At 38.5% G+C, this 27,056-nt stretch overlaps 1 protein-coding gene across 2 annotated transcripts; it reads left to right on the top strand.

The window, feature by feature from the left end:
• The first annotated feature begins 3,181 nt into the window (after nucleotides 1–3,181).
• On the top strand, nucleotides 3,182–22,251 carry LOC139473487 (uncharacterized). Of its 2 annotated transcripts, none has more exons than XM_071256091.1 (6): nucleotides 3,182–3,286; nucleotides 11,741–11,838; nucleotides 12,432–12,585; nucleotides 14,896–14,972; nucleotides 15,750–15,968; nucleotides 18,005–22,251. In XM_071256091.1, the coding sequence occupies exons 3-6, from the start codon at nucleotides 12,543–12,545 to the stop codon at nucleotides 18,884–18,886; spliced, it is 1,221 nt and encodes a 406-aa protein (XP_071112192.1). In that variant the 5' UTR covers nucleotides 3,182–3,286; nucleotides 11,741–11,838; nucleotides 12,432–12,542; the 3' UTR covers nucleotides 18,887–22,251. The 2 variants fall into 2 exon arrangements, with proteins under 2 accessions (XP_071112192.1, XP_071112202.1); XM_071256101.1 differs by having other exon boundaries at nucleotides 11,741–11,848.
• The last annotated feature ends 4,805 nt before the right edge of the window (nucleotides 22,252–27,056 follow it).

The raw sequence follows: 27,056 nt of genomic DNA, 5'->3' as shown, positions 1-27,056 counted from the left end.
ACGGATCTTGTCTGCGGAGGCGATCGAGTTGTAAACGAGATAGTGACCTGATGAATTGCCAAGTAAACACATATAGCACGACGAATACCTGTTGTATAACTAAACCTTTTTCGTAAGTATTTCAAGAAACTGTTAATTCGACGACTCATAGAACTTGTCACGCACGTGTGTTTTGTATTTAGCCTTGGCGAGCTAAATACATAGTGTCCATTCCAAATGCTAGATATTTACCACACCAAAACACATATTCGTGATAACCTCTTTATCATATAATGCTATTCTTAAATTCTGTCAGAAAATAGATTTTCATCTCTCACAAACGGTATCCAAACATTGCAAGTTTTTCAGGAGTATATTACTGAATTAGTCAGTCGGACAGTGACAACAGTCACTATAGATCCAACTGAAACAGATAATTTTTAACTTTGTCAGAGATGGCCTCTTGCTGTAATACGTCGGTCCGCCAGCTAGAGTAACTGCCCTTTATCGAAGGGAAGCTACTCTAGTCTATGAAACATCACGTTTGTAATTTTAATCATTAGTGATAGCCTGAACCGTTATAATCCCTCGATGCTGGCTCTACTACAATACAAGATAACTTTGATCCAGATGGTCAACACGGTGCAACAAAATTGTGTAACATACTAGGGCTGGGACGAGTTTACTACCCGGGTACCCATCACCCTATTACACGACCAACCCGGATACCCGCTGTAGATATCTAGAGATGGTACCAGCTGTCCGATTTGGGAAAGTTTAACCGTAGCCCTGGTAAAATGTATTTTGATACACATGTAAATCGATCTGGTCATGCATACACTGAAGTTTACTGCATGAAGTTTTATCTTAATTCAATTATATAAAAGTCAGAAGGAAAGTGTGCATAGTCAGAAAGAAATGGGAACATTAGTGACTCGTAGTGTAACCATGGAGTTTTAGAATTTTGTCATTAAAAAATATATGACGTGGCAAACAACGGGTCAGGGTAGTCCTGTGGGGACCCGGGTCCTAACAGGACCGTAGTACCCGAGTTAACCGCCCCAGCTACCTACGTATTGATGCAAGCACCTATATACTGTCATAAAGCGCACATGTGTAACCCAGAAGAGAAAAACAAAATGTAAGTTGCATGTGAGGTACCTTCCAGCGTTCAGAATCTGGAGTTCTAATACCTCGCTACACGGAAACTGGATCAACGTTTCCAGCACAGCTATAAACTGTAGGTCTGCCCCTGGCCATCTCGAGAGGCAGCCCCGCTTCACGGAAATGGGTCAACGTTTCACCGCAGCGAAATGCTGTATAGGGAAATAGGTCGGCTGAGAATGGTATCCTGTCTTTCGCCTCCTTGCGGCTTCACACGAAAAGCAAGCGCTGCAAAACTGGCTCCCACGGGAGATATCGTTTGGGTGATATCAAGCAATATCTACATTGTAGATATCGCTTCAATGAAATGCATTACAATGGACGCGTTACAAGCCACGAATCGCTTAGAGAAAGCAAATTCATCGCTCAACCCGGGGTCTGCAACAGTTCGAAGCGCTTGCGCACTCTTCCAAAATGGCGGCGCAACTACCGGCTGGTTGCCTTGACGTTTGTTTGTTTGTTGTTTACGCCGCACTCAGCAATCTTCCAGCTAGGCCTATATGACGGCGGTTTGTAAATAATCGAGTCTTGACCAGACAATCCAGTGATTGACATCATGAGCATCTATTCACGTAATTGGGATACGATGAAATGCATCAACCTAGTCATCGAGCCTGACCATCCGCGTAATGAAGAACGTAATAGAAGAGGCTCGATGACGAGCTGATGAAATTTATGACTACTTTGAAGAGCAGACTGAGGATGATGGGGTGTTAGCTACCTTTGCTCATTTTCTCGTTGATCCAGTAAAGAATTCCTTGTTCCGCTGTCAAAGTAAGCCGCCATTTTGGTTTGAGAACGAAGCGACCTCAGTCAGCGATTGTTTCGCTTGCAAGCGGCTGAAAGTTAGCGCACTGTTGTAAGGCGAATCGCTGTACATCGCTTACAAGCGATTGGCGCTTTGCAACGCACCCAATGTTTAGCAGACCATTTCGACGTCATTGCTTACCATGACGTCACAATCAAATGACATCACTTATGGTTCTGCTACTGTAGGGGTGCGTTGCAAAGTGCCAATCGCTTGTAAGCAATGTACAGCGATTCGCCTCACAACTTTCAGCCGCTTGCAAGCGAAACAATCGCACACACACACACACACATTATTATTGTGTGTGTGTGTGTGTGTGGGGGGGGGGGGGGGGGGGGGGGGGGTTGTAGTTTAACGCCGCACTCAGCAATATTCCAGCGGCGGTCTGTAAATAATCGAGTCTGGACCAGACAATCCAGTGATTGACATCATGAGCAACGATCCACGCAGATGGGATCGATGTGTATGTTATTAAAGGTATATGACCCTAGGTCACCACTAATATGATATATGATATATATAGAAGCATGACAACCTTAACTCTACCTGTATTAAAAAAGAAGCAACATAAATTTTGTAGTTTTGCTTTCATGATTTAAAACAAAATAAAAGTAGTATCATCGCATAAATACGTCACTGTAATGTTACTCAGGAGAAAAGGATATTTGAAAATACACGAATGAGTTATATCTACGAAATTCCAAATGTGTTAATTGCCCATGTGTATGTACTGCACGCCTCCATGACCGCGGTAACGGCCTCGTCTAACAAGTCCTGTGCAAACCCATCCCAACCACACCTTACATCTGCGGCCCACGCGCCACCCCACCCGTTCTGACTGGTCCGCCTCGTTCCAGGGGAGGTATTATGTGTCAACACGCTTCACAGACCCCAAATTATATTAACTTCGAATAGAACTAGAAATACGATTTTCATATCATTGCCTTCTGAAAACTATTCTTACATAACACTACATGCCCTTCACCATTGCCTACAACCCCTCCCAAAACACACATAACCGCACTCGGTGTGTTCATTCCAACAGCCACAATAAGTGAAAACAACCTTGATCGACAATAACAAACGCAGTTATCGCCCTTTGATATTGCCAGCTGACAAAAACTTGTGGGTTGAACACACGTGATCGTTCGTGTTACGGAAAGATGCGAGTGGTGACGAATGACGTGACGGTTCCCAACAATTACCGTTTCAGCCAATCACCGAAGTGGTTACAATGACTTCCACTCCTTTCGGATGATTCCTTCCAAGCTCTCGGTTATTAACTCAGAACTGAAAACTTTGAGACGGATGTTTAAGGATAATACCACCACTCATGTAAGTGTTGTTGATATTTTTTTCAAACTACTTAAGGAATATCATTGTGTATTATGTTAACGTCTCTTTTTTTAAATTAAAATAAACCAGTGTATACGTATTTGATATATGTATTAACAATCATATTAGTTAGTTTACTAAAATAATAATCTTGGGGGTTTCCACTTAATAACCTTGTATTTATTTCTGGTTGTCACTGTGATGAAGAAAAACGTAATGAGTTTTAATATTGTTTCATTTTTTACAAATTAGGTTCAGGTTCTCCGTTTCTTAATAATTTATGTAAACAACTATCAATATGTATCAGTGACAGTCTTTGTTGTAAAAGAAACAGATCAGGCAAAATCGCTTCTTGAACATATTCATTAAATAAATATCGATACACGCGTTCTTTTCATTCATAAAATACACACTCTTTTGCTCAGAATCTTGAATAGCTTGAAAACAGCCGAACTCCAGACGACGCCGTGTTTGAAGATCATGGTATCGTCCGATAAGCGAGTCCTCATTGTTGTTTACGAGAAGTATTTTTCATCACAAAATTTGCAGTTTATTTGGCCTATCCAGATAGTTAATATATCATTTCATTTTCGTTGTTCCCTGTTGGTGGTGGAAAACAACAACACGAATCTGAGATATGTGTAGTTTTCCTTTAAGAACGTAAAATGCAGGTTGATTTATCAAGGTTAGGAGCTTGTGACGTCATGAACTATTGACCCGTGACATGCGCAGTGCGTGACAGTCTGATTCATGTAAACACAAGCACGTGGGCGGTTTGTGATGCAATTCCTCTGTTATCGCTGTCGTATGGTCGAAATGGCTTTGACAGCGGGAATATGATAGACATGGGCGGTGTCTGTCATGCAAATTCTAGATTTAAGCCTTTTATCTCATTAGTCAGCACTGACTCTGTGTAAACAAACACAAAACAAAGCTGTTGTGTTTGTGCAAAGGCTTGACAACGATGTGCCCTTCCTCGCCCCAGCGATATACATACTGGTATTTTATTGTGGGACAAGGCACGATTGATTTGTCAACAAAAATGTTTCGCAATCAAACATATTTCTAAAATGTCTCATTTTAGGAGTGGTGAGAGCTACCTTTACCCCGTTCACGGAGTTTGTCAGCGAGTGCACGTGTGCCAGACTACCAAAGTCATTGAGTGCTTCCTTACGTTTACTCAAAATTAGCTGCACACTGGCCAATTCGTAGACATAACAAGTTGGATTCTAGCCATTTAACCCTAATTAAACGCAACAAGGTATAATCTAAATTCACATATGCTGCTGTTATCACATATTTTAGCAATCACGTGCTTTTATTCTGAATATATTTGCATTCTGGTGTTTCGTTGGCCGGACAATGTACATTGATGAATGTTATGTATTATCTTATACATATGTACAATGTGTGACACCGTAATAAAATAATCTTCTTCACTAAGACGTTAAGTTTTTAACGATTTAGACCGAGATTGAAATGAGAGCCTGGTCAGGAAGCATAATGCGAATTATTTCTAAAGATACAGAGGAAGGTTTGCTATCAATCTGTGTGATGATCATGCATTAATGTACTATTTGAAATCCAAGAAGAAATGAAATATTATAATATGTATATTTGGTGGCATAATGGAATCTGTACATGTAGTGACTTTTATCATTTATTCGAGTGAATAAAAACATCAGTTTGATCAACATCTCAGATGATACATTGAGAAACAATTTTATTTTCGGGAGGGGGGGCACTATTGTATCAAGGATGTGATAAAAGCAATTTTGACGATACCTTTAATAGTAGTGTCATAAATCCACAGTTGTGATTTATTTGTTGTATATCTCAGCATCATTCAAGCTTTACTTGGGCTATACTCTCCCTCTCTCTCTTTCTTTCTGTCTCTCTCTCTCTCTCTCTCAGCAAATATAGTAACACGTATTATTATATTAATATTTCTATAATTATTCCATAACGTATACATTATAATGTGTACCTAAATTACATCTTAATGATTACCAGGTTTGCAAAATGTACAGTTCTAAGTGAGCTTGTGTTGAATCACTACCTGCAATAGCACACGTACTTCAAGGCCATATTACGACACAAGTTGCGCCATAACGCCCAGGAGGTAGGTCAAGATATAGGACATGTCACACACGGGCCATTCACATGTATATCTTAACACCCTTTTGCAAGACAGGATAGGATTGCATGTAGAACATGATTTTGATTCCAAATTTAGTCTGAAACCATGATGCCAGTCCTAACGCTACGTTATAAGATGACAAACGCTTGAGCGCTGACCTAATTTGCTTTATTCACACCCGTTCAAACCCATGGCCAGATCGTGTGTAGCTATGACTTATAAATATATAAATGAATAGCATGTTATGGGGTTTAATGTATATGAAATTTACAAAAAAACACATTTTGACTTTAGGGTGTATGTTTCATGCATTCATTAGTTACTAAACCAAGCTGGGTACACCGAAAGGAGAAATAAGGAACTAAGAATTCTAATCAATGATGTCACTATTTTGAAAATATTCGAGGGTATACTTTCACAGTTCAAATTGAATATATAGACGCGATATAGAAGCTGTTATAAACCCACGGTGAAAGAAGGTATACCGCGTTTTTTTGTTTTTTATATATATATTGAAAATTGAAAGAACTGTCGTTTAATTTTGATGTGTCTATTTAGCCACTGCTCATTCATGTAACATTTTGTAAAAACAATCTGTGCCTGGGTAATCTTGTGTAAAAATAGATTGGTTCAGTCAAGATTGGGGTGAGAATTGAATTTGCGACCACATAAAATGGTGTAATTTGTGCCGACAAAAAATATTGATTTACAATGATAAGATATCTAAGATACCATCTGCAGTATGTACATTATGGGACTTTTTATTTTTTTAAAGTTTTGAATCAAATGATATTTAAAGCAAATATAAAACCATGAAGAAGCTAGTATGTGGTGTCTAATAAAACATGTATATATTTGCGAAAGATAGGTCGAATTTGTAACAGGTCTCTAGAGCAATCGTGGTTTAAAACGTTATTTTTATTTCTCAATGTAAAGCTAACTGTAAACCCCTATGATTCAGAAACGTCGGGGGAATGACATGTCAATACCTTAAGGCTATACACCCACCTGACGTCACAGCTTTTCGTTGCTTTGAATACCCTGCAGTTCGCTGACAAAGCACACACGGGGAAATCCCAACAATAAGGGTATACATCTATCGATAATATTCTAAGGCGATACATACAATACGCGATACACTCTTACTTGTATCGATTCATATATTAATCCTGTGTCGATTCACATGTTAAAATCCCGTATCATTTCACATATGGAATATTTAAAACAGCAATTGAATGACTTTAGTGACAAATGTGTTTTTTCATAATATTTTATGCTATATCTACCTTTTACAATGTACATAGTATTCCCTTTCCATCTGGTATATCATCCATCCAGTACATACAGTATGCTTAAATCACGGACACATTGTCTGCACATCAGTCTATGGTCCATCTATTCATTTGCTGCTTCACAGAATCCATTTCAATTCCATCTAATCTACCCATTATTATTCTATATGTCATCCATCTATATATATCCAGTACTATCCACTATCCATCTAATCTTCGATTCCATCTAATCTATCCATCAGTCATACATGTCATCTATCTATATGTATCCAGTACTATCCACTATCCATCTAATCTTCGATTCCATCTTATCTGTCCATCAGTCATATATATGTCATCTATCTATATGTATCCAGTACTATCCACTATCCATCTAATCTTCGATTCCATCTAATCTATCCATCAGTCATACATGTCATCTATCTATATGTATCCAGTACTATCCACTATCCATCTAATCTTCGATTCCATCTAATCTATCCATCAGTACATACATATGTCATCTATCTATATGTATTAGTACTATCCACTATTCATCTAATCTTCGATTCCATCTAATCTATCCATCAGTACATATATATGTCATCCATCTATATATATCTAGTACTATCCACTATTCATCTACTCTTCGATTCCATCTAATCTATCCATCAGTCATACATATGTCATCTATCTATATGTATTAGTACTATCCACTATTCATCTAATCTTCGATTCCATCTAATCTATCCATCAGTACATATATATGTCATCCATCTATATGTATCTAGTACTATCCACTATTCATCTACTCTTCGATTCCATCTAATCTATCCATCAGTCATACATATGTCATCTATCTATATGTATCAGTACTATCCACTATTCATCTAATCTTCGATTCCATCTAATCTATCCATCAGTCATACATGTCATCTATCTATATGTATCCAGTACTATCCACTATCCATCTAATCTTCGATTCCATCTAATCTATCCATCAGCACATATATATGTCATCTATCTATATGTATCAGTATTATCCACTATCATCTAATCTAGCCATCAGTACATATATATGTCATCTATCTATATGTATCCAGTACCATCCACTATCCATCTAATCTTCGATTCCATCTAATCTATCCATCAGTACATATATGTCATCTATCTATATGTTTCAGTACTATCCACTATTCATCTAATCTATCCATCAGTACATATATATGTACTATCCACTATTCCACCTTGTCCATCTCACTTCTACATGAATATATTATGTTATATCCTTGCACTTTGTCTGCTCACCTATTCTAGTTAATTATACATTTAGCCATCATTAATATTGTCTATCAATGAATCTGTATGAACATATATAGATGTATCTGTTTATCAATCTACGATCTACCCGATTCACTTCCCTTATGACGTAGCCCGCGAAAAACTGACGCACACACGAGCAGGCTTGTAAATAGTGTCACAGTGTGTATATGACCTTGACACCACGCACTGTGAAACTGTGTCATCCCTGTTTCCTAATGAAATCTGGGCTTGTCAACCTATACCCGGAAGTGAAAAAAGACTGACACTTTTCTGTGCGGTACCATCAGAGTATAGCGGGGAGGTTAGGTTTACAATTCTCTCCCACAATCGTTTGATTTAACGAATGGGGAAACTGAGCGTGCAGTTCCTTTTTGGTGTAATATGTGACAAACATGCATTTGGGACAAGGGATGGTCGGATGGAAGGGAAATCATAAGTAGGAGAGAGGACTATGTGAAGCGGAAGTGTTCAACGTAATATGCACAAAGTGCTTTATGGTGAATGAAGTCACCGCGTCTAATATGAGTGGTCTAACAGTGTTAACCAGTAGTGCTTGGCTGTGGTAGGAGGTTGGATACTTGTCGTTATAAAACGTGGGTGGACCCCGCCCCGCCCCGCTATACACATGGGCCTTCAAACGCGTGTTTATTTACGAGGTCGTTTATTGTAACTAACAATCTTAAATGTTGTCACCATATCACTAACAATTGATCCTATTACAGTTGCCGTGTTAATTAAGGCCATCTGTATTTTCTTGTGTTTATCATCTCACGTCGGTCCAATCTTACCATCCTGATCGAAATTAATTCTTTCTTATTTAAATCCCCCAGTTCCCCGCTTGAATATATATTGAATAACATATAACATGAACTTATTTCCCGATTAATTGAAAATTCCGCTCTGTATGTGATCGTCATATTAATAGCGGTAAAGGGGCGACCATTTGCTATTACAAGAACCACCAAATGCATGAAACATTCGTAATGACCCGCTCTCCTTGTAATACATTACCAGTCCTTAAATAATGTTCAGTTTTATAACTTTTATATTTGAAAGAATAGAATCGTGTCATTTTTACTACCCTTAATATTTGTGATAAATTTTGGCGTGAAATGGGCTGAAGACGGATTATATGAAGAATAGTGTCGAAACCTGTAAGCACCGTTTACACATCTTCCATATACACAAGTACATGTACTTTGATGAGCAGTCATCGCAAAGCCCATGCAGCCCCGGGAAACGAAATGACACCATCAAGTAGCTGATGTCGCGCTTCTGTAGGCTTGTATGTGAAAGTGAGGCGGAACTGGAAGCGGAAACTAAAAATGCCCCCGGAAGTTATGTGATATACGCAACACAACAACTTGATAACCGATCTTTCTCGAGAAGTGCGACATAATTACAATAATTATATATTAAACGAAGCTCCGTGCAGGGAATATAATATGTATGTGCATATTTGATACATACATACAGGAAAGTGGGCAGGACAGATGTTGCCGTGTAGTATTCCGTTTGAACTTTCCTGTCATATATATGTGTCTGTTCTTTTTTCACTGCGATGTGTATATGTTGGTGAGGTTTTCAGTTATTGTATGTCGGCTTAGTATAGAAGGAAAGCTAAAGTGACACAAGTCAGACGAATAACACTTTGGGAAAAGTTATGAGCACGCGTGGTGCTAACAGTCCAAGGATCATAACTGCATGAGGCGAATGTTTGATTTGACTCCTTGACCACCGGATCCCGGTACGGCTAATGAATTGTAGATAGAATATGGATTATAATGTTGTATATAATGTTTTGAACTGGAATATATTTATAGAGAATCACACCCTCTTTTGATATCAAATATATCAACACAAGTCGATACAAGTTTGTAACTCCGAGGCTTGCCGAGGACGTTTTAACGTCTATAGACGAGTGCTGATATATTTGATGTCAAAGGACACGAGGGTGAAATTCTGTTTATCATCCATTCTTCCAATTTTGCTCTGTTTGTAATTAAGAAATAGACGACGAGTGGGAGTTGTTTATCGTACAATCCAAGACTGCAGTGAGTATCCATGATGGGAGCAGATGATGTTAGTCTCTTTAAGGATGCTGATAAAATGTACAAGCTTTGAAAATATTTCCCCAAATTTTAATAAGGATGACTTCCTAAATAGACACCGACCAAGTAAAATGTCGGACAAGTCTATTTCATGAACAAGTGGGTTAAGTTTGGTATTTCCCGCATATTCTTACACTCCTCACTCGATTATCAGCACCATTTCTCCTAATACCGATTTTGGACGCGATCGTTTGAGATCACCAAACCAAATTTAGTATTACCAACAATCATTCAGTGGAAATCTATGGACAAAAAACGAAAGTACCTAAATATATTTCCGGGAATGTTCCCCACGTTCGGGAATGAGGTGAGGTGAGGTGAGGAAACAGGATTCTCGGAAAAGAGGCAAACGTTCCTTCTGCTTGAACTTTGTATACACATCGCCCTGCCGAAGTTATTTATACAACAGTCGTGGAGACGGAATCACCTGTCGATTTGCCGCTATTAATATAGTTTGAATCAGACTGATTGGAGTCCACAACGCACCTGTGTCCATGGGGGAAGTAGTTCCATGCTATAACGAAGACCTTTCGCTTTCTGGGGAAGAAGCACCGAAAAAGAAAGTGGTCATTGATCGTGTACATTTCACTGTTACCGTATTGAGAAGTTTGTTGTGTTGAATATGCGATGTCAGGCAGGTTGATACATACCAATCGGAATATGTTTTACATGTCCTCCGTTGAGGACTGGTTATTCGGAATATGTTACGAAATCAAATCTCCAATTGTCAGGACAGCCAAGCTTTCACCTCAGTGGGGAGTCGAATAGGGCCCCAGTAGCATGCTGTGGTTGTCGTTTAGAGGCGACTAAACGAGTGACGAGGCTCGGAGACTCAGTTGATTGTGTGTCATCGCTTTCTAACGGCGTGGGACGTTGCTCATATTCAAGTCTCAATGCTTTGTTGTGGAGAAGCCGCTGTGATATACAGCTGGAATATTGCTGAGAAAGGCGCTAAACAAACAAAATAAAACAAAAAAGATTCCAAATTTAGTTTTGCCCGGGATAGTTGCGTCGCGTCAAACAACTAGTATGTTTTAGTTTGTTTCTTTGTTTGTTGTTTAACGCCGGACTCAGCAATATTTCATCTAGACAGCTGTCTGTAAATAATCGAGTCTGGACCAGACAATCCAGTGATTGACATCATGAGCATCGATCCATGCAATTGGGATCCGCTGACATGCATCAACCAATTCAGCGAGACAGATCACCCGATCCCGTCAGTCTCCTCTTACAACAAGCATAGTCGCCTCTTACGGCAAGCATGGGTTGCTGAAGACCTATTCTACCCCGGATCTTCACGGGTCTGTATTATAAAATGGACTGGTCTCATTTTCAAGGTAGAGGATAGTTTTACATAGCTTCGGATTGGTATGGATATCCAGTGGCCATATGACCCATAAAGTGAACGTGATCGGTGAGGGGTCAGAAACATATAGGGCCAGGAGACTCGGAATGGAGGTTGTTTTTTCAGGGGTCAATGACCCGGACTCCTGGCAGTCCGATTTGCTTGCTAAAGCTTTACGTGTAAATCGTAAATGACCAGCGATATTGTATTATTTTTTGTTATTGATATTGTATTAATGTTGTATATATTATTGTACTCTTGCAGCATTTATCCATAATCAAGTCACCAGCGGCGTCAATGGTGTAAGGCGATCACGTGACCTGTGACGTCATGCGCAACACAGCTACCCCTTCAAAATTCAGGTGTGTTCAAGTGAGTGCATCTTATTGCTTAAAGCCGCGTTAGCAATTTTGCAGCTATTCGTGGCAAGTGTGTTCAATGGTGACACTGTGAGGGTAACCATATAAGCAATAAAAGGTATCAAGCTAAACCAACACATTATGTTCCACGTGCCGTTCATGAATAATTAAACCGGACTTCCTGTCTATACCGGACCGCATGTACGGTCCAGAATTTACTGCGTGAAAACAAACTCCTGCTGTATTCTCACGAATCCGGATCTCTGTCTAAACCGGACTAAACTATCGGCACCACAGACGTTCGATTCCCCTGTAATCAACTGTACCATGTAAATTGCGAAAGCGTTATGCCCGCATGTCGATGGCGTTTCATCTCTCTTTTCAAACTGCACGTATGGTAGCTATCAAAATGTAAGGAAACGAAATAAGGTGAAGGTGGTATTGACGACGCCGACGACAACTCGAGTCATTTGGTATCAATATTATTAAACATTATAAATTTACGTATTTCGTCTTCAAAAGCATAATATGATCACAATGGGTGATGATGATGATGATGATGGTAATTATAATAATCTTGTTTCTCTTTGTTCCAGAGATAACAGGTTATTTATATGGCAGTCCATTAACCCACCTATACGAAACTTCTTTAAAGACAAACTACAGTGTCAGCAGATATTACGTCTTCATACGTAATACCAATTGTGATGTCTTCCTTACGAACCAGCAAAAGCTCAGAAGATCGGTCGTGTAAGTACATATAACTGGCGTAATATGCTGTCTACAAGTAGTTCAATCATAAAAAGTATATTTTAGCATCAATGGATTTGAATTGTTGTGCAATTTGAGGGCTGTATTGTGTTTGCGTAGATCGATACTCATGATGTCAATCACGGGATCTTTGGGCACACCAGAAACCTATGATTGTGGGTTCGAATCCCGGTTCGCCCCGATTATGTTTCTAGGTTTGTCAGCACCATGCCCGTGCTCGTTGGTTTCACGGAAGTGGTACACGTCTGAGGCCTGCATCACTTCGGGGTTTCCTCCCACATTAAGCTGACACGCTGTGATATAACATGGAATACTGTTTAAAGCGGCGTTAAACCCAACTCACTCCCTCACGGGATCGCCTAGTCCAGACTCGATTATTTACAGACCAACGTGATATAGCTTGAATGAGTGCGGTGTTAAGCAACAATCAAACAAACTTTCTGATGTAATTCATATTAGTAATTACCACAACCATGGAGTAAGGATCACGAGGAGTACGAGCGGTTTTCTAGTGTGATCCTGGCTAGAGGTTGGTTGTATATTATGGTTCTGACATCTTTGATTTCAATTTTACGGTGCTGCAACACTGTCACAGCCGCCATAAATAACATTCTTCTTGTGAGTTCTATGTGATGAAACATTTGGTACTTAAATAAACACCAAAGGTAAATGTGATCATGTGATTTTCCTATTGTTTTTCTTCTAAAAACACGAAGCTCAACGTAGTGTGTATTTATTGGGCCGAAGATATAAGCTTTATAAAGTTGGGTTTTTTTCAAATCCAATTTATAATTTAACAAATTCTGTATTCTGTTATGCATTGTGTACACAGTCGTTATGCAAGTTGTGACGTAAAGTCCTTCGGCCTACAACGGAGCATCTGGTTTCTGTATACTACCGATGAGGGCGGCCTTTGTCTATTAAAAGAAGACGGTTCGGTTTGTAAAGGCATATAGGAGCACATCACCGAAATTATTAGACATTTTCTGTTTTCAGTAAATATATTATTGTATGATCACAGTTATGTTTGAGTATATAATTGCTATTATCTCAAGAAACCAACAGCTATGTAATCGAGCTGCTACAAATTGCGTCATTTATACGACCTTGGTGTAATATCCTTCCTCGTTGTCGTCAAATACAAACAACAGTGTCAAGGTTGCCAGTTCGTTCATTGATTAACTCATCCCACTTGAAAGTCTTTCCTGTTTGTTTGCACCAACATGAAACTCGATTCTCTACCATCAGTAAACAGGTGTGGTCACGGCAATTACACAAACAGGTGTGTCAATGTGATTGTTTCAGCAGGCGGCCGACCTAGTTATCAGTCACACCACAGCTGACTCACCCCTAATCGATTTCAGGGTGTTGTTTGTTGTATCAGCAATTTAGAAATGGGCGATTCGTCTACCCATTTAATATATTTGTCTCTATCGTCTTTAGTATTGGGTACCTGGTACCCTATATAGGTACCTGCGTGTATTCATCCATCTACGTATGACGCCTATTTTGTTGTACCGCCCTCTGTGGTTTTACTCATGTACAAGTAATGAATGAAACATTTTAAGCCAAATCCTTTATAGATCTTAATATAATGAATCAACAGCTTCAATTTAGGAGATCAAATCCTATTTGTGTTTGATGTCAATTAACATCGCCTCCTTAACCTCGACTACATGTAATAGTATTAATTCCACAAAGATTATGAAACACGTGTCGCATCATCAGTTTGCGATCAATCGCGAGTGATACAACTACACGCTAGGAACACATTCACTGCTTGTGGTAGGCTATTTACTGGGGCGTGTGTGACCCAGTTCTGAAGTGACTTACTCGGTCAACGGAAAGATTTGGGGAGGAAAGCCATCGTAAACACATCGAAACAATAAATTTGTGTAGTGCCCATATATGTTCTTGTAATCACTCGCCCATATCGAAATCAATATCCAAAAGGTTTACTTGAACGTGCTGGTTACAACCCCCATGAATCAGATTGAACTAGTTTTTGTTGATTCAGTCTGACAATATCTTGTTGACATGTTATTTGGAACGTTCCAGCAGCATCGCGTTCTTGCTAATTATAGCACATTACTCACAAAGGAAGAATTTCATTGGTTACAATGGCCGTCAGAGGGCGCTGCGACAAATATTGCTCTGACGTCAAGCGATCAATGTGACGTAGGCGCCTAAGAAGACAGTTTGTTTACATCCATGGTATTATACATATTGCAGCCCGATGAGTAAGCAACTGTACCTCTGTGGTTGTGAAATTCTTTTTCGGATTTGTAGCAGATAGTAACCAAGAGCTAGCCGAGAACACGGACCCAAGCAGCCGCAATCCGGATACAACGGAGCCGAGTGAAAAGGTATCCTGTTAACGTTGTTGTCATGCTTGGGGTTTTCCCGAAATCCTTGATTCTCAGAAGTCTCGTTTTGACAGCTACGTATACCATGTTACGATCAGCTGATCGAGAAACACGCTGCAGTATTGTCAGTTATTAACCAGAAAAACCACGCATACACATAAAGGTACTGTCAGACTCATGTGATGATGTGTCGCCATCTCCAGACTGGAACGATGATGTGTTTACTGGAGGTTAGGATGACCTTTCAACTTTGTGGTCATGACTGTATCGCACGCTTACTCGAATAACGCTATTGCTATTCATGTCACACTCGACAAAATACTCCGACAGCTCTGAAAAGGGACTGGAAAATTATTGTTGGGTGGGGTGTTTGGGAGATTGGTCATTTTCACGACACCCAACCACACCTCTGCCGCACTTACCTAACATTAATGACGAGTCGGTTAATGTTCAAGTTTGTTAGTTTTTAATTTGAAAAAGAAGAGCTGCATGTGTCATTTTCTAATGACCCCACACTCCACCCATCCCCTATAATAAATTTTCAGTCCCTTCCTTGACTTTTATATTATTCAACTTTTACTTTTACACGACATACAATGGAATTTGGAAAATAAATTAATGATTGTAAATTGAAACAAAGGGATAAAAATCTCAGTACCATGTAATCTGGCTTTCTCAGTCAAAATTGTAACATGATTTCACCTATCTGTCACAAATGTAAAATTAACTTAGGGATGAAACTGATTTCACCTATTTCTATTATTGGTGTATTTTCAGGCTTCAGGGTCCAAGATGCTTAGTGAGCGACCATTGAAAAGAGCGGGTAAACGCCCAGGCCGTAAACCCTCAAGAATAGATGTCAAAGCTAAACTTGAACGGAGCCGACAAAGTGCAAGGGAATGCAGAGCACGGAAAAAGCTTCGTTATCAGTACTTGGAGGAGTTAGTGCTAAACAGGGAACAGGCTATATTTGCTCTCAGAGATGAGCTGGAGGTGGTAAGTGGTGATTAATACAGATTTCAGATTGCAGGTTTTATCAAGTTCAAGTTCAGTCTATTTTCACTAGATACAGAAACACATATCAGTAGGAAGCAGTGCTAGCTAAAACACTATGTTAGATAACCATACACTTTTTACTCAATGCATGAAAGGGTAGATTATTTCATAGAATTGATTTTATTTCAAATTTCTCTATTTAAAAGAAAATATCATAAGCATAAAATGAGTAGTAGGCATCATCAAACTTTTTCTGTTTTTACAACTTATTAATATCCTTCGACACACACACACACACACACACACTCTCCTCATTTGTTTGAGAATATTCTTGACACTCAGTGATTTGAACATAGTACAAGGGAGGTAACTCTTATCTGTCCTGACATCAATTTTCTGTGGTCAAATGTTTAACTGGTGGACGCCCATTCTCTCTGCTGTAATAGGACATTTAACTATCTTCATGGCATACTCCTGATTTACTCCTTAAGATTTTATGCAATGGTTATGGTTAAGGGACACCCATGCTTCACAGCCTTTCTGGTGTAAGTGGTCCAGATGTTGTATTCATTACAGTGTGTGAATGGAGACATTTTCATTTTAAGTAGCTTGGTTAGGGTGATCATTACCTCCTAGATTTATAGAATTCATAATATTTAAGTTGGAAACAATGTTTGAGGGACTTAAATCAGTCTTGGATGGCTAAGTGATCTAAAGCTTATATAGTTCAAGTCGGGACGTCAGCCACTAAAGTACTCCCGGAAATGAAACAAAACTGTTTTTCTCAATTTAAAAATCGACACAAAGTGTTACGTAGCTGTAAATACGAAATAACATAACAACTCGAAAAGTACTGGTCTGGATTTGCTAGTTTGATCTCAGTGAACAATACAAAATGTACTTTACAGGAGGTAATTTGTCGGCACTTTCAACATTAAAAAATAAAACTTAGTCCAAATTGACATAGCAGAAACAGACTATAGGCATTATGCACCTGTTCTCACCTGTCGTCAAGGTGTCATAGGTCACCTTGATCAACTTACACCTGGTTATGCCCTGTTTCACAATAGTCTGTTTTATTCACATTTTTACACACTTTTACGTGTAAAAAGGCATAAAAACATTTGATACGCTGTATTTGTGCCACGGCCCAATTAGTACTAATTTAGTTGTTTGAATATTTACATATTTTGTATATTAACTGCATTTATTTAAGATCTGAGATCGAAAAAACAGTTTTTTTTCATTTCCGTGAGTACTTTAGTCCAAAGTTTAGGTCTAGACAAATTCTCTTTGTCTAATCAGCGTAAGCTCAGTGAACAGAATTCCCATATGTAGCACACTATCCTACTGAAAATGATGTCAAATGCCACTACTGTGTCCAATAGTAGTCGCGGCTTCTATTTGACACGAATGAATTTGGCATAGACTATAATCCTCTCTAACATTAGCTACACCCTACATTTCAGTACTGATTTCCATTGTATATGGAATAACTTATAACTTATTACTTCTTGTTATTTTCTTAGCTTACATGCAGGAGTATAGGGAGTGTGTTGCCACAAAAAATAACCTAGATCCTAAAATTAAGTATGTCCTTAAAATGGTTTGTTCTTCAGGTACCTGTTCCGCAGGCTTTCTCTGCACTACGACTATCATAAGCCTATCATAAAGAATGGGAGTTACGATCACCGTAGCGCTAAGATCGCTTTGTTGAACAAGGCTCTGTAATTAAAGTAATGATTTCTTGCCTTTACTGGTACAAACTTGATGAATAACAATTTTTAAATATTTCATTGAGATGATTGTTCAAACTGTGCCATTGTTTGGCTGACAAGCATTGGCTTTATGTTGTGTTAAGAAACATACTACTGGTGTCACTGGTATTTGAATCACACTCGTGAATTGATATGGACAGATTGCTTTACCTTTTCAGCAGCCCATTCATTTACCTCTCGAAATAACATATGTGTTATAATTATTTCCTCTATGTGATGTGTATTGTTGATTATGTGACATTCATGTTGGAATTACAGTTTAAACAATGGTGCATACAAGTCGATAAAGGGGTTGTAACAGACAAACTTCTCAACACAATACACCAGGACTCTTCACAAGGGAAAAAGGGTCAAGGTCAAGCATCAACTAGCAGCCATCTTGGATCAAGTCGGACAAGTACAGTTACATCAGGAACACAGGGATATCTTGAATCGAGTTCTGGATCGCATACTCCTGATATGACAGACTATAGAACCCCGAGTGGGTCAAGGTCATTTGAGCCCCAGTCTCTGCCTAGTAGTTCTGGAAGACACTTTCCAGGGTCACATCTAGCTTCACAGCTCCATGGCTCAGGCGCTCAGGTTCACGACACAAGCCTGTTTCCCAACGTCATGTCTCACTCAAGCACAAGCATGGGCCAGATGCCAAGGTCAAATACACACATGTCAGGTCTAGCTGGAGGACATTATACCAGTGCTCACTTTGGTGCAAGTGTGTCTGGGTCTATGTACCCATCCCAGTGTGACTATCCTGGACATTCTGTGGGTAATGTGAGTAACTACCCTACCCAGAGGACAGTTTCACAGAACTACATAAACCTCAATAATATGAACATTCCAAACACATGTGTTGGATCAGCTGACACCATGACAACACTTACTTCTTCAGCGCAATCATCCCTCCATCCCAACTACAACATCGATGCATCATACACTCCCCAAGCGTCTACGTCACAAGATGCAGCCAGCATGGCCCAGGAAAACTCGTGGCTGTCTCTGCTGGTGGATTTTGAGCCTGGTTTGTCCCGCCAAGGTGCAGAGTCGGCCTGTGGAACTCCCCAGTCTGTAGATGGTGTCCGGCCTCTTCCAACTGTGGTACAGGACTTCCTCGACTCCTCAGACTCGGGCTCGGACACTTGACAATAGGTGACTTCTTCTAGGGGTTGACCCTGGGAGGAGTCACTGTTGATGAGAGACTTATGAAAAAGGTTTTCAGTATGAGATACCTCTAAAACACTGTGCTTTATCTATGGTTTATTCTGGATTAATCGTTTTGGGTACAAATGCATGTCCAGCAATGAAAACAAAATGTGTATGCTTGACAGGTGCTATACTAGGGAATATATAACACTTTCAATTCAGTATACAGACCAATCAATAAAACAAATTCACTTTTCAAAACAGTTGTATTGTCCACATATATAATTTTGTGCCTCAAGAAGTGAATATAGTGCTAATCATTTCACCCTTGTAGAAATAGCATTTGTGGGGACAGTCAACATGCTCTATATTTTGAGTACAATGTATTACTGTTTCTTGATTGTACAGGTTTGGCAAATTATGTTTGATTGTTATGCTATATATTTGCATCTGTATTGAATTATCCAACGATACAGTAAAAAGTTTATTTTCTTTTGTTCATAGAATTTCCAGTAGGATATGCATTACCATTGTTAAAAAGAACAAATATTTAATTGTGTTGATTTGATTTTTGTTCGTTTGAATTTGTTTCTCTATTGACAAAAGTTGTTGATGGTTAACAGGTATAAGTGGAAATTGGAAAGTATTTTTCACATGGATGTGACACAGGGCAGTTTCTAAACTCACATTCAAACAGTGGACTCATGCAATATTTTAAATGGCATATTTATAAATTTTTGTACTGTTGACACGAAGAATGGCATACATTATTTGTTTTGTATACGTTGTTGTTATTATTTGATGTATTTACTGTAGTGCAGTATGATGTATTGGAATGTCTCAGATAAGAATTCAGTGATGATGTGGCTCATGCCACCATCAAGAATGTTTATTTTGTGAATTTGGAATAAAGAGTGCGTAGGATTAGGATTTGGGTATAAGTATCTGTTTTGCATTTTTCTTATCAATGAAAGTATCCCCTTTTGAAAACAACATGAAATAATCATTATATTCTTTTTTAACTTTTTACAAAATTGGCGAGGGATTTATGTTTATGTTGCTTGAACAAACCCACCGTAATATTACATGACAAACCATTCCCTGCAAGCTACAAAAAGTGGCAAGTGACACTTTGAATACATCAAAAGTAGGTATGGTTTTATGCTGTTTAACCAATATACCGAACTGTAGCCATGCCAGAAAGGGCAGTATTAAAGGGCTTTGGCATTATGAGTGCTTGTGCTTTAACATCAAGTGGGCAGTGTGATTTATTTACTGCAGCCAAAGTTGAAACCTAGTTCATCTTTTGAAAATGCAAAAAAATGTGAAAAAGTCATTCCTTGTGGTTGCTATACACACCTACAATGTACAGTGTTGCATCATATTTCGAAAGTGCATCTTGTATTTGCTTCAGTTATTGCTAAGGACATAGTACCACTGTTATCCAAAACATTGCCTGGGTTGAAAAATGTACATCCAATAAAATGAAAAAGGCAAAGACTTTATTGAAATACATATATCAAGGCACCTGAGATTGTTATTCAGATAGTACACATTATAGTATTATCATTCATAAAAGACGTTTTCTGATCTTGATGTTTATTCTTTTTATTGTCAAGTCTGATTTTAATATCAGTGTATTTTGATTTCATATCATGTAAGTTAAAGTATTTAACATGTTTAAGTTAATTAAAAACAAGAAACGTCTGATGTACATGTGTGTTTTTACATATTTTATGGTGAATAGTGATGTTCATTTTCACGTCAACTATTTACTCTTCCATTTGACATCCCCAACAGCTGAAGTGCCTGCTTCATTTATGCAAACCCTAGTGCATGAACATGATCATACACTACTGCTTCTAAAACCAAAGGAACCAATATTTTTAAAATGATATTATTTTATAAAACCCTCAACATTGATAAATACACATACAACCTTATTTTTTACATTTCATATTTCTTTTGAAATATGCCCATTTTTCCAATCTACAACTTTGTAATACGACCAAAATATGTCTTTGTTGTAAAATGCTTTTTCATTTGTTAAGTACATTTTTTACATTTGTGTGTATGTTTACCCGTAAGTAGTTCCATGGTAGTTAATGGTGTTGATTGTATGTTGTTGCCATGGTTACATTGAAAGAAAAGAATTAATGGATTAAGTTTGAATAAAATTACAATCAGAAAAAAGAATGTTATTACTACACATTTTTGCTCATCCTTTTAAGAATTGTGTTGTCTGGAATTTATATACTGAATAAACTCAGTGTTTACTGAGTGTTAAGTAATATTATCACAGTCATATGGAAACTGTATGTTTGAGTAGAGTACGTTGTTATTAGTGATTTCAGTTGACCACATATGGTCTGCAAGGCAGCTACCACAGGGTGTATGCATTATGTTTTTCCCCATCTTCCTGAATGACTATGATTGATGGCTTTGTACTCGCCGCTAAAACTTGGCCCCACTGTACTAATGTTCCTCTTGACCATGTTAACATTGTATTTGTTCAGCAGTGGCGTAAAATTCAGATCTGAAATTGTATTATTTTTTTTAATGAATTTTATTCATATTTGTTATGAAAAGTTACTGTATATATCCCATATTAATATCAGGGGGCATGACACTGTTTATATACATATGCAATTACAAGATTCTTATATTTCTTGTTTTGATGGGCTATTACGGTTATTGTTTTGTATCTCTTTGGGTTTCTGAAGCTCATTCATTTTGGTCCTTGTGGATTTAGCTTACTCAGTGAAGGGTATTGGTAGCTGCTATGCAGGAGAATGTCTTGCCTTCAGACAGAATTGAGTTTCCCCCATTTTTATAATTTTTTGTTGTATTTCTAGCTTGTATTTGAAAACTATACACTCCTTCTGTCATTATATACATAACATTAAAACAACATGTATCATAAGTAAATGAATGTTAGCAAGTCTTATTTAACATAATCCTATGTTACCATGGTAACAGGTATTATTGTCAAACTGTTTTCCTAGTCAAGTGCTTCTAGAAGATGCATGTTAAATATTTTGTCTGTGTGTAATACTATGTCAATCTGTCCTGGAATTTATAGGATTAAGATGTTTTATCATATGTTATGATAAAACCAAGTATATTTTCAGTTTTATTTACATATACGATAATATCAGGACCTTTCTGTTTGGTGTATCTGGTGTATGTGTCCGACATGGATAAAATGCACTATTTAACAGCACTTCAACATGTATATTGTCCACATATTCAATAAAAGATGATGTTACAATATTAATGTCAATAAGAAAGTACTATAGTAATGTTCCATTCTTCATAAGGAAGCCATCAGGAAGGTTTAACATTATAAACAATATATTTTCTCATTGTGTGTTTGTTTTCTTTTCAAGCATGCCATTCACTAGCTAGTCATACTTCCAGTTATCAAACATGGAATACACATACCACTAAATAGATAGTGGTTAGCACACTTGTGTCCTATTGTTCTTGGCACAATAGATGCAGATATTTGAAACAGAGTATAGTGGTTAGGCACATCAACCACCTGCACTTCTGTATCTCAAGATACCATTGAATAGCAGAACTTAGCTAGGGATGCCCGCCAATGAATTTATTACAAATCTTCCCTCACATGGAACTAAAGACTCTTAAATATTTCGGCTTCTTCCTTTAAACAAATTAATCTTAATTACATGTGCATATTTATTTTACATACGAACTCAGTATGCACTATTGTTAATGGATTCCCAGTTAGTTTCTTGGCTCATCTGAAGTGCCCAGCAGTAAATAAAAAAATATGTTTCCTTTTATGGTCGATTTTTTTTTCTTTTCATGAACAGGCATCCTGCTGTTTAACTACAAGCTATTCTTTCATTTCATTTTTGGCAAGTGGATCTACAATTACATTAAGATTACATCTTGTACTCCACATGACACCTCATGAAAAGGAGAACGCTGAGGATATTTGATTTGCATGGTGGTGATACAAAACCCCAAGCCAAGTAAACATAAGACCCCACCTGATGCAGGTGAACATTGGTAAAGCATCCTACAGTTATCGTAAGGTGCAGACACACGCTGGAACCCACTGGACAATATTCAACAGGCATGCACAAGATAGGTTACACAAAGTGTAAGTGTAGACATGAAACTATAACTCATTTGGTGCTATATGTACATCAACTTTTACAGGTCGACTAAGGGAAATTGCATTCATCTAGCAACTGTATGTGAACCTTAATCCCAATAAACCAAGCTATCTTTCTCACCTGTCCACATTATGAAAAAAACATCACACATACAGCAAGAAGTATGTAGAAATCACATCAGTCAACACGCTCGTCTCAGTCTATCAGTTCAATGCAAAGATGTGAATAGCAAATGTATAAGATGTAAATGTAAGAAATGCACTGTCTCCTCTCCATTGGAGAACTCTGGCGAGAGTTTTAAACAGTCAAGGGGGGATAACTCGTATTTTATTATCCACGTGGTTAAAAATCTAAATTGGGTTAATGTACATCCATACGACAGTAAGGTACATGTAAAATAAAATTTTCATGCGCTCTTCAGTATTATTTACGTAATGAAAATAAATATTGTTGACATGATGTTGACTGTCGTATCATTGTTGACGTCATATTTCTCCTGTTTGCTAGAGAAGATAGTGTGTGTGTGTTGAAGTAGTAGTGACCATACATACATACATACATACATACATACAGAGGCGGTCGGGTAGCCTAGTGGTTAAAGCGTTCGCTCGTGACGCCGAAGACCTGGGTTTGATTCCCGACATGGGTACAATGTGTGATGGGTACAATGTGTGAAGCCCATTTCTGGTGTCCCTCGCCGTGATATTGCTGGAATATTGCTAAAAGCGGCGTAAAACCGTACTCACTCTCACTCACTCACTACATACATACATACATACATACATACATCTCTGCTTATGAGAAGTGGGACGGTCGGGTAGCCCAGTGGTTTAAGCGTTCGCTCGTCACGCCGAAGACCTGGGTTCGATTCCCGACATGGGTACAATGTGTGAAGCTCATTTCTGGTGTCCCGCACCGTGATATTGCTGGAATATTGCTAAAAACGGCGTAGAACCATACTCACACACTTATGAGAGTACATAGCTTCACGAACTAATCATGCATTTATTGTCTGACACACTTGTTAATCTCAGCAAACATTTCAAGTATCTACTGCTATATGACCTCGATACAGGCACGCTGCTCTCAATACACTAAAAAGCAGTCGCACATATTTATATATATACGTGAAAGAAATCGAATTGCTCATGTATTAATAAAGGCACTGAAAGATAAGCCCAAGAAAACTAGCATTGTGTTCTGAAGTGAAAACTGATCAAAAAGGCCCCATCCCCGTTCAAATCGGTGTGCCTTTGGCCACTGGTGAAAATTCTTGAGCACACTTTCACAGTGTATTTTAAGGGCTATCTGATAATTTACCCTTGCATTCTTACTTCCTAATAAGAACACCGATTTGTGTCGGTAGAGTTTGTCGTCGGAGAGACAATAACATAATACTGTTACTAGCAGTAAATATCTGAATGATAATACTGCATGAAAAGCGGAGCATCTACTGGAGAGTACCGATAAGATTAACTGAATGTATAAACTGTGGTAATCCGAATATATAAGAAAGGAATCAGATGACGTGTATGACATGTGGACTTTGAAACAGACTCGTCGCTGAAGCGTAATTTCAATTTGTGACGCAACGAACAATGGATGACGTCATAACGCATTGTACTTACTCATGGCAGTATTGCGCCATATTGCTTCAACTGACCAATCAGCTTCATGAATATAATACGACACGTGCAAATGTCAGTGCAAGTATATATAACACTGTAGATAATTGGTTTTTCTTTCCAAATAACATCGTTATTTCACCGAGTGACAAATTGAGAGTGTCCGCAAAACCATGAGTGAAAACCTCTTCAGGGCCCTGTTCAACAAATCGATCTTAGAGCTACGTTGATCGTAAGCCTATGATAAAGTATGGGAGTTACGATCAACTTAGCTTTAAGATCGCTTTGTGGAACAGGTCTAAGAAATGAGATAAAATGTTTTCCATTCCAATCAATTTTTTGTTCTGATATTGTGTGAAAGGCATTGTGTTTACGAAGCAGATTGAAGGTTGTTCTAGACCAACTTGATCACGTCGCGGGTGCCATAAGTGGCATACGTAATAAGGTGATACGTTGTTTTGCGGCACACGTTACAGGTTTGAAGTGACAATTATTATCAATTGCCAACTGAAACGCGTAGTTTATTGTGAAGCGACATACTTTGTCAAGTTGCATACCGCATCAAGGGGCATAGTGGTCAAAATGACGTAAGGTGTACGTTAGCAAGGGAAATACATGTCGGTTTGCGTATAAAATGTCACGTGGGACACACGTGTTGAACAGCATACGGTATATCAAGTGGCAGGACATATAGCCAACAAGAACGTTGTTAAGTGGCATTCACAACCAGTGGCAAACTTCTTGAAACAATATTCGTTGTTAAGTGAAATACTCTGTAAAGTGACATAATACGATATCATTCGGCACACCTTGTCTATAGTGGCAAGTGGAATCCATTGTCAGTTTGCATACGGTATCAAGAAGCAAGTGTTGTCAAACGGCATCGGGTGTCTAATGGAATATTGTTTTTGGCGTGGCACGTATCAAATTACATCAGGTATCAAGTGACAGGCAGTGAGGTGAGCAACACAGGCTGTTTGTTCTTCAGTGCAGTGGTCCAGTTGTTTTACGCGTTTAATCATCCCGTTCCGCCCTGATTATAATTCTAGGTTTGCCAATACCATACCGGTACTTGTGGGTTTCACCTAAGGGGTGAACATGTAAGACCTGCATCAGTTCGGGTTTTCCTCCAACATCAAACCGACACACTGTGATATGACCGAAATGTGGCTTTGAATTCATTTACTCACTGCAATAATAATATTTGTAAACATTGGCCATTAAACTGCCTGTGTCATAGGTCATACGAAATGTCTCGACATCAAGAAATATTATTGATTTTATAGTTATTCTGTAAGAACAAATCTCCTTTAATGGACGCAGCATTTCATGTAGCAATACACTAAATATTGAAGTTATACTTAGCATCATAGAGAGACATATGCTAAGCACAAGTATGTAGCTTTGCACACGGTGAGCTTCAGTACCTACTGTTTCTTTATACTGCTGGAGACAGATATCAATCAAGGGTCCATTCTGTGTACGTTATCCAGCAACGAATGATAGGAACAGACATCATCCTCGTTTGTTCCGTATTATTTATCCTTTCCATTATCATATAGTTGAGATATACATGCATGTAATACACTGGGTATTCTCTACATATACACGCACTGCAGCTGACTCAGATTGATTTTGCTTTAAGGTTTTAGACTGCTAGCCATTTTTTTCTACAGTCAGATATAGAAAAACTACTTCCAGTTCACTTGGGATTAAAGAAGAAGATAAACGTTCTATGTGTGCATGAGATCTAGATAATCTACGTGAATAATATATTTTTTAATACCAAATGGCATGCATGCTTGCTTGTCAAAAGATCATATAAAAAAAGACGAAATTTTGATTTTGCAGTATCGGAGCTGGTGCGATGATGTCGATAAGGGCAAGGCGTCGGCGGAGGTGCGCGAGAAGATTCTCACCGCCGAAGACGACGATATAAAGAAAGAGCCAGAAGAACCGGAAGTGAACGATACAGGTCAAGTTGAATAACATCTGACATTTGTCCAGAGAGGTTGGAGGAGCGGGATCTTGTCAAAAGGTGGAAGATTGAACTGTTGGTGTAGTGTGACGCCGCAATTTGTTGTTTGTTACAGAGAGGGTTGGTTAAGCTGTTGGAAATATTGGCCTTGGGACAACCTTTTCCTAGATGGTGCCTCGAGGTTGACTTTTGAACCAGAATTGTCTTCTAGTATTATTTGTATATAATGAATTCAGGTATCTTGCTCAGGCAAAGGTTACTTTGTTCGTCTGGGGTCTGCTCAGGCGAAGGTTACTTTGTTCGTCTGGGGTCTGCTTAGGCGAAGGTTACTTTGTTCGTCTGGGGGTCTGTGACAAAGCAAACAGGACATGATCTTATTACCATTAGGACATATATATGGTACAGAGTGCAAGCTTTAT

Source organism: Haliotis cracherodii, unplaced genomic scaffold (assembly GCF_022045235.1).
Source record: "Haliotis cracherodii isolate W230 unplaced genomic scaffold, xgHalCrac1.p SCAF_1, whole genome shotgun sequence".
Taxonomy (NCBI): domain Eukaryota; kingdom Metazoa; phylum Mollusca; class Gastropoda; order Lepetellida; family Haliotidae; genus Haliotis; species Haliotis cracherodii.
The sequence above is the reverse complement of the archived record's forward strand: the minus strand, read 5'-3'. Positions and strand labels throughout refer to the sequence as shown.

What these genes read in the sequence shown, in the direction of transcription:
- LOC139473487 (XM_071256091.1), top strand. Translation starts at nt 12,543, where the DNA reads ATGTCTTCCTTACGAACCAGCAAAAGCTCAGAAGATCGGTCGT. An exon ending in CAACGGAGCCGAGTGAAAAG is followed by an intron (nt 14,973 to 15,749) that starts GTATCCTGTTAA and finishes GTGTATTTTCAG; the next exon opens with GCTTCAGGGTCCAAGATGCT. An exon ending in TCAGAGATGAGCTGGAGGTG is followed by an intron (nt 15,969 to 18,004) that starts GTAAGTGGTGAT and finishes TTGGAATTACAG; the next exon opens with TTTAAACAATGGTGCATACA.